Below are 13,275 nucleotides of genomic sequence, written 5' to 3'. Positions count from 1 at the left end.
AGACACCTGGAATTGTCATGACCTGATGGATATGTCTGCAAGCCCAGATGAAAGTACAGGGACAGAAGTGACCAAAAATGTAATCTGTGCAAGGAACCTAAATTATAGCTTTCAAAATCACCTTCTGTGATTGTCTCAGTTTCATGTGATCTGCAGATTTCTTACTTTCTCATTTAACTGCAAGATAGGCTTTGGACAAACAACACTTCTTGTTTATTGTGTTCCAGATCTTTGACTGTCCACGGCTAAAGTTTTCTGAAATTCCTCAGAGACTCACTAACCTACTGCTGCCACCAGACCCGATAGTGATAAACCACATCATCAGGTAAGCTGGTCGGTCAGCTCAGCACTGTCATGTGCAAAACACTCACTAGATAAAGTACAGAAACAACTGCAGTACCTGTAGGGACCAGAATCCAGTTTTTATAACTTCCAGGTGAATACCTTGGACTTTGTTGTGTGTTCGTTCTGTGTGTTATTGTAGTTTGTATAATTCTGAATTATTTTCACTATCACGGCACCAGTTTTCTAGGAGTATGAAAAACAAGTTTGTTAATTACTAGAATACCATTGAGAGAGTTGGTTGAGCTTTTTTCCTAAGGAGAGAGGAATGAAAGTTTGAACCCACAAAAAGAGATAAAAAAGAAATTGAAATGAGGTATTGTACATCATGGCCAATCATTCTAATCACTGATATATTATGCAATATGTACACCAGCATTAAGATTTCAAATGCAGGGCCATTCCATGCCTGCTTTGTTGGGATTGGGTCAGCTCTTTGACGGTTAGTCTTGTCCTGAGAACACCAAGGAGTCAAGAGATCTCTAGAGACTGACAACAAAGAATGCCTGGATTCGGAGGAGGTCACTGTGACCAAGATGCTGAGCTCTCATATCCATGTCAAAACAGATGTCTGTGTGGCATAGCAGATGAAACACAACTTTCAGCTCTCTAGGGCTCTTCCAGCACGTGCCTTATTTAAGTGACAACTGCGTACATGGAGGAGGGGGATAAAGAGACTTCTGGGGATTGCAACTTTACTGTTCATATATTTCAATCCTTTCCAAGTTTTTTTGTGGTCAGGGTCAAAACTCTGGTTCTAGGTGTTTAAAGATTATTGTTACTTAAGTTACAGATTTGATTTCCTACAGAATATTGACACCCAGTGTTTCTGAATTTGCTTAAAATTAGGCTCTTTATTTTAAATTGTAACATATGTAATGCGAAGTTTAAATATTACATAAGCTATGAAAATAAAATTTGCTTTTTGATCCATTTGAGTATATCAGAGTAATGAAAAAGCAGCTTGGCAGCCGTGGAGATTGAGAGCTGTGTATGTACTGTCATTGGGCACAGCTCAGTGACCTGTCTGATGGACCACAAAAAAGCTGAGGTCCTCAGAGATAGATAGTCATTGCTTAGAGAAAAATGACAAGGAACTGATGTTTATGTTTCCAAGGGCAGAAAGGTGACAAAAAGGTACTGGAGGAAGTGGTTTTTGTCAGTCGCCAGCTAAAGAACAGGTGTGTGTTACAAAGCTACAGCTTTGTGTCTAGCAGCATTCTGTAATACACTGGGTGCACCACACAGCACCTGACAACCTTGAACAATAGTGATATAACAGTGTGGAAAAAGGAAGAATTTATTTCCTGGGAACAGGCAGTACTTTTGCAGTGAAGTCTTTACAGTGTTGGGCTAAGCTAAAATAAATCTGAAAGTCTGTCACTGAATTTAAAGAAAGTAAGTAATTTTTAGACTCATCACAGAATAATTTACAGTAGAAGGGATTGCTGGTGGTCATTGAGATCTCCCCACCCAAACTCAAATCAGGTTCAAAGTCTATCCAGGCTACTTAAGGACCTGGTCCAACCAAGCTTAAAACAGGGTCCCACAAATGCTCTGCCCTGTCACCCCGCATTCAGTTTTTCAGAGTGAATGTAGTCAGCCACTGAAACAATATGCCAGCTGCCTGTCCTTGTTTAATCCAGTCTCTTCAGCTCAGACTCCCCATCCCCTCATTCTCTCTCCAGCAGGGCAGGGGCAAGTGTTGAAAAGGTAAAAGGGAGAGAATTGATGAGTTGAGATAAAGACAGTATAACAAATGATGGTGGTGAACAAAAGCCAACACTACAAGTGATACAGATGAAAACTATTGCTCACCACCAACTGAGTGATGCCCAGTGAGACCCTAAGCAGTGAACACCTGGCCCAGTTTACTGCTCAGTATGGCACCACATGGTTTGGAGTATCCCTGTAGTCATCTGGGGTCAGCAGTCCCAGCTGTGTCACTTCTCAGCTCCTTGTGCACTCCCAGCCTTCTTGGTGATGGGCAGTGTGAGGAGCTGAAAAGCTGTAAGCAACTATCAGCAATAACAAAAACATCTCTGTGTGACCAACCATTTCCAGCACAAATTTACAACACAGTCCCATCCCAGCTGCTATGGAGAAAATGAACTCTGTCCCAGCCAAAACCAGCACACTACTACAGGGAATTTTTCAACACTAGTTGTTGTAAATATATGTGCTCTTAATTCAGATAAATCCTCAGGCCTACCTTTTACAGGAAGATCAAGTAGATCAAAATTATTCATTTTAATTCTAGACGATACGCGGAGATGAAAATTTGAAGTATTTGGAACTTGTTCTAGAAATCATAGTAGCATTGTAGAATCGCTCTCCCTTCCTTTTGAACCTTCCTTTTCAAAAAAAAAGGAAGAAACAATGCAATGGGGTTGAAGTGGACATAAAGTAGAGCTGCACAAAAAGTCTCTGATCTTGACCAATATTTTAAATACTAGGTAGATTCAAACATGCAGAATGCAATTAAAAATACAGATTCTGTAGTGGTTTCTGATCCCCACGATACTGAATGCATCAAATTTAAAACTGGTAGAAGTCACATCTTACCCTGAGCTCAAGCTAGAAGTGGAGATTTTTTTGAGTTGCGCTACTAATTGCAGCTGACACACCTGAAATCAGAGGTGGAAAGAATAACCCCTGTGGGATTTCCATTTCTGCAAAGAAGCAAGACATCTTCCAGACTAGTAAAGAACACAAGCAGACTGCAAAGCATAGCTCTCCAACATTCTTCTAGTACAAACAGGTTATCTCTGCCTTCCCCCTTTTTGATTACCATCATGATTTTTCTGCAAAGCAGTTCCTTATAGGGAGTGAATTGCCCATGGTGCAGTGAGTTTCTGTTGCCTCTCAGCCTAATCTCATGCACCTCCAAGGGGAGGCTGGCCCTGTCTGTGCTTCACCAGTCCGTGTGGCCGTCGTGCTCTCCCAGGCCATCTCCTTTTCCCTTTTCTTCTCCAGGCTGCAGAAGCTCTTGCAGCTTCTCTCGGCAGGTCTGTGCTCCAGGCCCCATCCTACCGAGCCTCTCTGCAGGCCTCGCTCCAGAGTGTCACATCTCTGTGGTCCTGTGCCCACCAGTCCAGATCCAGTTTCACCAGCGTGGCCCAGCAAGGAAGAGCCTCTTTCCTGGCCTTGATGGTGGTACCTGCACTAATACAGTCCCTTTTGCAGCTGGCTTTGCTGTGGCTGCTTTACCCCCCACAGCTGCCTTCTGCACTTGTTGTTTGTCCATCGGGGCCCCCAAGTCCTCTCCTGCCAACCTGTTTCCTTCCCCACCGATGCCCACCTGTGCCCTGCCCTGCACGGTGTCATTCCATGCCAGGAGCAGAGCTGTTCCTGTGCTGCAGTGCCGTCCTGTTTCTGCAGCCTGTCAGAATCCCTGTGCACAGCCCTGCTGCCCTGGCTGGCTTGAGCTCAGGACCGTGGGAGGCTGAGGACAGCACTCAGCCAGGAGCAATGGAGCCAGAGACAATGGGGAGCCTTCTCTGTGGCTTTCGACACGAGCGGCAGAACCAGACCGGGTTTTTTCTTTAGCGTTCCTTCTGCTCATCTTCTTGCAGGCGGCCACAGCATCACAGATTCTCAGAATGTTTGAGGTTGGAAGGGACCTCTGGAAATCATCTGGTCTAATTAACTCCCTCTGCTCAAGCAGAGCCACCTGTAGCAGGTTGGCCACAGCCGTGTCCAGATGGCTTTGGAGTGTCTCCAGCATGGGAGACTCTGGGCTGGGGGAACGGCCGATGGGCTTTCAAGGTCTTACTGCAACTTGTGCTGTTGCTTGGTCACCCTTACAGTAAAAATGTGTTTCCTGGTGTTCAGATGGAGCCTCCCATGTTTCAGTATGCACCAACTGCCTCTTGTCCTGTCACTGGGTACCACTGAAAAGATACTGGCTCTATCTTCTTTAAACCCTCCCTTCAAGTTTTGGTAAGTTCCCTCCCCACCAGCTTTCTGGTTTCTAGGCTGAATAGTCCCAGACGTCTCAGCCTTTCCTCAGCTGTGAGGTGTTCTAATGCCTTAATCATCTCTGTGGACCTTTGCAAAATTTTCTCCAGTAGCTCCATATATCTCTTGCACTGGGAAGCCCAGCACTGAACACAGTACTCCAGGTGTGTCCTCATCGGTCTTGAGAATAGAGTAGAATCACCTTCCTCTACCTGCTTATAGCACTCCTAATACAAATCCATCCCTGGAAGTTCTTCCACCCATCCAAGTCTGTCAAGCTCAATTAGATTTTGATCAAATTTTTTTACTACCCACTGCAGGTACACACCATTTCACATGTAGGGTTGAGAAGCCAGCATTTTTATATTGCAAGTGATAGTGACAAGTCTGATCTACCAACTGCTGCACTTAAGGCTATTTTCTTGCTAAGAAAGTTTAGTCTAACAATAAAATAAATGTTAAGTCAGAACGTTGGCAAATTAAATATAAATTTAGGGCAGGACAAGCCAAAGGATGATACTGGTATTTAGCGTAACAGGTCTAAGGAGCATGTTAGAAATTAAATTTCATGGTCTGGGCAAAAGCTCCAGCTCAAAAGTCTGTGAAGTCTGACTGACAAAAGATGAGAGAATATACCAGAATATGAAAATTTATAAAGATACCCTCTTCTTAATCTTTTTTCACAGCATCTGCAACAGGCTTTATTGAAGAGTGAATTCTGGGCTAGATGAAAATTCATACTGATTCGTTATGGCAGTTCTCATGATCTTGTGTTATATTCTTCATAGTGTTGACCCCAACGATCAGAAGAAGACCGCCTGTTATGACATAGATGTAGAAGTTGAAGACCCATTAAAGGGCCAGATGAGTAGTTTTCTTCTCTCAACAGCTAACCAACAGGAGATAACAGCATTGGATAACAAGGTATAAGCCCAAGAGTAAAGTATCCCATGGTACATGTACTCACTGTGTAGCTTCACATGGGTTTGGTGTCATGCATCAAAGACAGTAATGTTGTGAGATAGGACTTGTTAAAGGCCTGTGCTTTCAAGAGATGAATCAGCCAAATGCAGTGGAAGTACATCAGGGTGAATGGCATTCCCACTTAGGATTTGATCCAAGGCCTGACATGGTTGTTGAGGTGATAAAGTTTCACAGGTAGTGTACTGAGTCCCCTGACACTTGAGAACCACCTGAACTGTATGACTAGCTTTTTATGCAAAGGTCATGATATCTTGCTAAATTACTAAGCCAAAGCTAGGAGAATCTCATACTCGGGCGTGGATTTTGTATTCATAACTGCAGAATGGCTCTCTGTGTTAGGTGGAAATATGGAGCATGCATGGCAGGAAAATCACTTGGAGTATTTTGGCAGTTTTAAGTGTTAGTGGAAGAGGATCATGTGCACTTCAAATAATAATATGTGTCTTAAGGCAGTGGTGGGTTTTGCAGGCTGTTTTAGAGGTTCATGTCCTAGAGGCTGATAGCCAGTTCTGGCATGTGTCAATGGCTGATTTGGGTCAATAAGGGATAAACAAAAATGCCTTCTCAGAGCAAGGTCCAGGTTCTCTTTGTTTGTTGCTAATACACACAAATATGTTCATCTCTGGTCTTCATGTGATTTTAAAGGGGTTCTGGGCACCAGCAATGCAATGGATTCTGGAAACTGTTGCAGTATCTTTGCTGTCGTGGCTCTTGAGAACAGTCCTTTTCAGCAGGGCAGCTGCTCAGTCAGTTGGTTCCCAGCCTATACAAACTGGCAAGCAGCATGCATAGGGTTATTCTGTTCCCAGTTCCACTCACCTTTTCCCATGTCTGTGTCACCTCTTGTTTGAATATTTGCTACAGTACAGAGCAAGCTGTTATCGGTGAAGTTACTGAAGTCACTGCTGGGTGAGTGAGCATGGGCTGCTCCTGTTACCCTCTGTGCACTGCATTGCTGTGCTGCCATGGGGTCCCCACCTGGGAATTCAGCATACGCCAATAGAGTCCACTCTGCACAGCCATACCATTTTCCCAAAGAAGGAATTACTTTGACAGCAGGTCTCTTCTCTTAACGTACCATATAGTACCTACAGTAGTGGCCTTGATGGCTTAACCAGATCAAGGGAGGATTATTTTCTCCCGCGTGCTTGGTCACCTTAGCTGTTTGGGCAAAAGAGATGAATACATGAAACCAAACAAGATAGGTTTACTATTTCAAACTAGAATGTTAGAGGAGCAGGGTAGCAAAAGTTTGCTTTTGTGTATGTCTGTGTGCAAATGAACTGTCTGCCTCCTGTTCATACTTGACGATATTATCCATTATAGGACCCTGACTCCTCTCCAGTCTTCATTCTTCCCTGCTAGTTAATATTTCTGCCATAATGTTTCTGAAGATATGATTCATTTTCTAGAAACCTTCCATACTCATGATTTCTTGTTGTTCACGCTCTTCTTTTTGCAGCCGTTGTGACTTTTATGGACTTTCTCTTAAGAAAAAGTCTAGAAGTCATGGCTATTCATTTGACATGGACTTGATCAGGAAACTGCTAGAGTTTTTAAGAATTACAGTAGGATATTGAAGATGTAATGATCATGATGGTAACCAGGAGAATAACTTGTATTTCTTGTACTGGGCACTGCTTAACTGCATACTTATGTAGTATCTTTCCTGAAAGATTCCGCTCTTGGCAGGCAGAGTGATTCCACACAGGAAATTATTACATTTTACAGTGACCTGGCTTACTTATGCATGCCAAGCAGAAGTTCAGTGCAGGAAATGAAGGAGAATCCTGTACATATTTGTATTGCAGAAGTACAAGTGAAACCAGAATGTAGTGGCAGCATTGCAGTTAAGTTGCTGCTTTTTTAATTGAAAAAACCTTAGGAAGGGCTGCACAAGTTTGTAGTGTAGAATTGTCACCTTTGTACATTACTAAGAGTACAAAGATAGTAACAGAGCTGACCTGATGGTCACTGGAGCATGGGAGAAATTAAAGAATATCTGCTTTGTTTCTTTTCTGTCAGATTCATGAGACAATTGAGTCCATAAATCAGCTAAAAATACAACGTGATTTTATGCTGAGTTTCTCCAAGGATCCCAAAGGATACATCCAAGACCTTCTCCGGTCCCAAAGTAGGGATCTTAAGGTGAGCTAAGGTTTGAAAAAGAATGAATAGTGGAACCAGAATGGAAGAATTTTATCTAAATGTACATAGAGTGTTTAGCCAAACAGGTAGGATGGATGGTTGGTGGCAGACAGACGAGTGGACTGCTGCAATCCCAGAGCAGATAGTATGCAGGAAAGAGAGTTTAGGCTGTATTCTGGTTCCAGTGGAACAGTGGTGTTTCATGGGAGCAGTAGGTCAATTGGTGGCTGGACAGTAAGTTCAAAATGCAGGGCTTTGTTGGCGTATTCTGTAAATTCAAAGCTGTGTAAAACTCAGCAGGAGCATCCTGTAGTACGAGAACACAATTTAGGTGTTGGTTCATAATTTAATCTTATTGGCTGCCCTTGAGCTCTTCATTGAGATATGCAAGAAATGGAATGTAAAGAAGTTCAGTTGTTTGGCAGCAAAAATTAATAATTTGTTCCTCATAAAGTTTCACATTTTCTGCCTTTAACTGACATGCCTCAAAATCAATTGTATCATTGAATCCATGAAATTATTTTAATAAAATTATTGTGTGTTTCTTATATAAATGCATATTGTTAGTGAATAGTCTTTAAAAAATCTACTGTTAAGATTATGGTTATTATTATATATATTGTATTCAAAGGGGACAGGCATCTGGAAGTATGTTTAAATAAAGCATACTTTGACTTGAGGAACTTGTCTAGCTATGTACATGGAATAGTTGTTCAGTTTTCTCTGACTGACAACTAGTCCCATAAGAGCTTTTTCTATTAATGTTCTGCCCTGCTGGCATCAGAGTTGTGATTCCACAACACTGCTTTTCAAAATATACCAATAAAGATATTTACCTGTGATTCTGTGATGCTGCAGACATAGTCATCAGAATTCCATTTTTTTGTAGAATGGTTCCAACCCCCTGCTGCCCTGTTCCTGGAGGCAGCTTGGACAGGGCTTGGAGCACTTGATCTTGGACACCTGACCTGGAGGTGCACCTGCCCATGGCAGGGGATGGAATGAGATTAACTTAAATGTCCCTTCCAACACAAACCATTTGATCTTTCTATGGTCCTGTTTTGGCAGTAAGCACACATTGTCCATTTGCTTTGGGCTTTGAGAACAGTTCTGACCATTTTTATGTGTAATGTCGATAAATTTTCACTCTGGGTAAATCTGAAAGTTTCTCTATGTGGTAGAAGAGCTGTGATGGAAAATGGTTTTATTTTTGTCCCAGGTGATGACTGATGTGGTTGGAAACCCAGAGGAAGAACGCAGAGCTGAATTTTATCACGAGCCGTGGTCTCAAGAAGCTGTGAGCAGATATTTCTACTGCAAGGTATAAAGGAAATATCCACACTGCTGACTTATAAATGCATTTCATGCTGCTGAGCAATTTAATCTGCTAAACTGTACAGTGTGTCTTTTTCCTTCAGATCCAGCAGCGCCGACAGGAATTGGAACAATCTTTGGGAGTGCGTAACACATAAGTACTGCTCACAAGATTCCATTGGCATCACGACCCCCAAACCAGTGGACTTCTCAGTGTTACTTAGCTCACTGTTACACATGGACCTGCTTCCTGACCGGATGAGAACATGCCGTCAACACACCAGTCAGAACACCAGCTTTAGAGTGACCTTTGAAAATCTTGCCCAGGACGGATGTCTCAAACCATTCCATGCCAGAGACAGCACCATACAAGTGTCAGTGTGAAAGAAGACTAAAGGTTCACTCATCAACACACATTGTTACGTTCTAGTGGGAAGTTAGACACTACACGGCAAATCCTAACGGGCTGTGCTTAGAGTCGTGGGTGGCACCAAGGGGGAGGTTGAGATAGGTGTTCTGGGAGACTACAGATGTAGAGAAATAAATGCAGCTCTTACCCTATGGTACCCAAGAGTCTCAAAGAGTAGCTTATCTGGAATTAGACAAGATAGTCTTTCTTAGAGCTGTGGAATGCTTCTTATTCCTGAATGGAGTTTTTATTTCAGCCAGACCAATGCAAGAAGCTATCTCACCATCTGAAAGAGCAAACTAGGAGCATTCGCATCCTGGAATGCAGAGCCCGTCTGAAAGAAAGACATATAGTCAGGCCATCTCTTCTGCAGATGCAAATAACTTCTCTTGCCCTTGTCCCAGCAGTGAAAGGTAGATTGAATCACATATCACTAGATGGATATGATCTGTTCTGAAAGAGAACAATCCCTGGGATCAGAGCTTCTTATGCATCCTTAATATCCATGGTATTAGCAACAAATGAGGCATTCTGAGAAAATTAAAATAATGTAATGGTGCTTTGCTGATGCCTGCCTTTAACACAGCAGATATTAACAGTAAGTATATATGTAAAATACCAGATTATTTAAATGTTTCTCTGTGTGCCTGTAGGGTTCATCACTGAAAAGAACTTCCTAATTCTTGGTGTAGAAGCTTAACTTCATGTCACATGGTAGTTTTTTCTTTAGTTCAGGATGTTATCGGAGTCCCTGGATTGGTCCCACATTTTGATCATAGGTGAACTGCCTCTTACTATGAATTATTTAGCTCTCCCATACGTGATACATGCTGGTTATTTTGGATGCTGTTGAGTTAAAAAGCACTATCAACCTTAAATAGCACAGAGAACATATCCCTTGTAAATCGTCTTCTTTGTAAATGTACGACAAATTCAGACAATGGGAATTTATAGAACAATTACATGGAAGCAGGGACATCTTCCTTAAATCCTTCCCCTCCTTATTTTTTGTAGTGCACAGATGAGTTGTAATTAAAGGCCCAACATGATTTCTAGTCCAAAAAGCAGCTGCCAAAGTATAACTCTGTCTGTTTGATGTGGCACTCAAAATCCTCTTCTAGGTTACTCCTTTTCACCTCCTTTCTTTCACTTCCGTGGAAAGAGAATCAAATTCACATGTGGTATGGAAGGAAGGCAGCTCTTCTGAATAAATGCATTTTTTCTCTAGTATTGTGTTTTCTGCTGTCTTTGCCAATTTCTGTCTTAGTTTAACTTAAAAGTTTCTTCTCTTCAGTCACAGAAGAGATAGTCTTCTCTTTACCGCTTTATTTAATATCTTTGATTTCACATTAGTAGTGCCGTGGCTTTTAGTCCATCCCTTGTGTTGAGAGATGTCTTGGAAAATTTACTTTTGATTGAATTTACGTGATGGCAGTACTCTCACACAAAACCTGTTGGTGTGAGAAAAAGTATGGCAGTACCTCGTTGTCTGAGGCCTTTTACTGGGAATGGCTTTTTGAAATTTTTCCCTTTTGTGTTAAAACCTTTTTTCACAGTAAAATGTGAAATCCTGCAGTCTTGAACTGGTTATACTGAGGGGCTGTGATGCTGCCGCAGTGATTGACTTGAAATGTTACTTAATTTAGGACTCTGCTAATTGGACTAGAAGCAAGCATTACAAGGGGAAAACAGTGGGGGTCATCTGCTACTGTGCTTCCATATTTGTTATGCTGCTGTGTCCATTGTGTGCATGCTGCTCAGTGTACAAAACTCTTGTCTGTATGTGGCAAACAGAGCAGCTACATTCAGGGGCTGTGCTCAGTCTGCAGGAATAAGAAATGCAGAGAAAGATACGCAGGGATATGAGAAGGACTGAGATAGATGCCTGCAGAATATCTGCCAGGGAAATCTGGGGTTTGAGAGCCTTCCGCTGAAGTGGCAGATATTTGAGAGCGATACCAGCCATTTGCCACAGCTGACAACATACTGGAGTCCAGCCTGGTTTTAGAGCCTCTGTAGAATTAATTGGATGGATCTGGTTCCAAGTCTCTTTAAGAGCAAATTAACGAAACTAATGTGGTGTTGGTGCCAGTGTTGGTGCCACAACTGCACAACTGCTGAAGCTGTGTCAAGCAGCAGGGTTATACTGAAATGGGTGTGTGCATGAATCAGCCACTGGAGATGGCACTGGAGATAGCAGTCCAGAATCTAAATTCTTATATCCCACTGTCTATAAAAAAGACTGGTCACTACCAGTAAGTCTTAGGAATAGCTGTCAGGTGTCTTTCCTTTGGTTAAACAGGAGTTTGAGATTTTGATGCCGTTTTCCTGTGTTCAGGAGCTGTTCGGGTCTTTTACTCAAGACAGACAGAGAAAAATTTTGTCCTTTGTTCCATAGGTGCAGCTAAGAGCTTGCTTGTTTACAAAACAAAAAGAAATTTTATTTGAAGAGAAATAATGGAGCAATACTGGAAGCGACTAGACCACGTGTTGCTTGAGCATTGAAAATGAAAGGTGGTGGCCCTGAACAGGCAGCTAATTATGGCAGACCGTGAATGAGAAATTTATTTAAAGTTCAGGATGGTCATCTTTTTGTGTGTATAAAAGACGACAAGATATTTCAGGGTCTTCTGTTGCCACAGTACAGTACAAATCTATGCATACCGCAGAAAAACATTCTGTGCATCGAAGTAGTTAATGTATAGATGATAATATAGATTGTTGAAAAATATAGCATCAAACTAGGAAAGGGTTCAACAGAGTTCTGGAGTACCAGTAGGAAGGAAATGTATCTTGGAGCAGAAGTGTTGATGTGGCAGGTTAGAAACAGGTTCTTTTTAGTCTTCTGGCTTACTGGCCATGATGCAGGAATCAGATCAAATGTTTCTTAGAGACTGAAGGGGAAGCAAATGTTCAGTTGTGGAATAAAGAGAATACAATAGTGGGAAAGGAAGTTAAAAAATGGAGCAGAGTGCCACTGAAGCACCAGTCAGACACAGCACAAGATAACGTGCAAAGTACTCTTGGAAACAGCAGAGCCCACGTGAGTGTGTGCGTTCTGTGTGTGTGTGCGCACACACCCAGAGCACCTGGGAGAAACAGTGTCCGTGTGTAGCCCGGGAAGTGGGGGCAAGGACAGAACCAAAAATTTTGCAAATAACTTTGAGGCACTGTCAGAGCATTTTCACTGTTGATTCGGCTGTTCCACGTAGCAGGGTTGGTAGCTGACATTGTCTTGGCTGGCAGGTTTTTTACATTACGTTGTTTAGAACTTATCATGTGGAAGCCAAGTGAAAATGTTAGTGTGTAAATCAATATTGGTGCATATCCTAGGGCTCCTAATTTTGCCAAAATGCTAATCAGGCATTAGCTAATCAGGGTTGTTGGTCTGGTTTTGTGTGGAGAGCTCTTTTATGGCAGTGCAAAAAGATAAGGAGGGAAAGAAGGCTCTTTTTTCCTAAAGAAAGCAGTCTCCTTTCTGTAACTGCTCTGTTGTTTAATAGGATGTATCTGTTTGCCAGATCCTGTATTATAAACACATCTTTTCCACACTCACTGAAGAGAGGAACTCCATTTAAAAAATACAACTGTGGGTTTGTGAGAGTGAGCAAATATGTGTATAAAGAATAGGGGGAAGGGGAGAGAGACTCCCTCTACTCTGTAGCCACCATATCCGTTGTATGATGCCGAGTGATTTGAGTGATTCATAGAAGAGCCTTTACAATAAATACTTTGTTTCTTTGTATCTGCCGCACCAACCTTGTGTGTCTTAATGAAGACAGGTAACTTGGTTTCTTTCTGCTCCTGATAATGATTATCTCTAGTGTTTGGATTTCTCTTCACTTGCGAATGTACACGCAAGACAGGCAAACATTTACAGGTTTTAATGGGACTTGACAAAGGTGAGAACTGGTTTGCCCTAGAGCTTTCTTGTGAATTCCTTTTTTCGCTAGATTCCACCTTCAGCCATTTCATACGCAATCAGTGAGAAATCCTTTCCATTAGAGAGATCTGGCTTCTCTCATGGACAGCCTAGAGCTAAAGCTTGGATGCTGAGAGGTGTTGTAGGAATTACACGGTTACCATTTCCACTGTGGTTGCAAACAGGTGGATGCCAC

At 42.2% G+C, this 13,275-nt stretch overlaps 1 protein-coding gene across 6 annotated transcripts in view; it reads left to right on the top strand.

Moving 5' to 3' along the window:
• Positions 1-12,902, top strand: part of SMARCD3 (SWI/SNF related BAF chromatin remodeling complex subunit D3) — a 75,831-nt gene extending 62,929 nt beyond the window's left edge. For 3 of the 6 annotated variants that reach the window (XM_088171448.1, XM_088171519.1, XM_014890428.2), the window contains 5 exons: positions 228-325; positions 5,091-5,226; positions 7,312-7,434; positions 8,654-8,755; positions 8,853-12,902. In XM_088171448.1, coding sequence (XP_088027574.1) covers positions 228-325; positions 5,091-5,226; positions 7,312-7,434; positions 8,654-8,755; positions 8,853-8,906 — 513 coding nt within the window. In that variant the 3' untranslated portion in view covers positions 8,907-12,902. Of the gene's footprint in view, positions 1-227; positions 326-5,090; positions 5,227-7,311; positions 7,435-8,653; positions 8,756-8,834 lie in introns of all 6 variants that reach the window. The other 3 variants (XM_088171358.1, XM_088171410.1, XM_088171244.1) reach the window with 1 other exon arrangement.
• The last annotated feature ends 373 nt before the right edge of the window (positions 12,903-13,275 follow it).

The sequence above is a fragment of the Sturnus vulgaris genome, chromosome 1 (assembly GCF_052056855.1).
Source record: "Sturnus vulgaris isolate bStuVul1 chromosome 1, bStuVul1.hap1, whole genome shotgun sequence".
Lineage (NCBI taxonomy): Eukaryota > Metazoa > Chordata > Aves > Passeriformes > Sturnidae > Sturnus > Sturnus vulgaris.
This window is presented reverse-complemented; position numbering and strand designations above follow the sequence as displayed.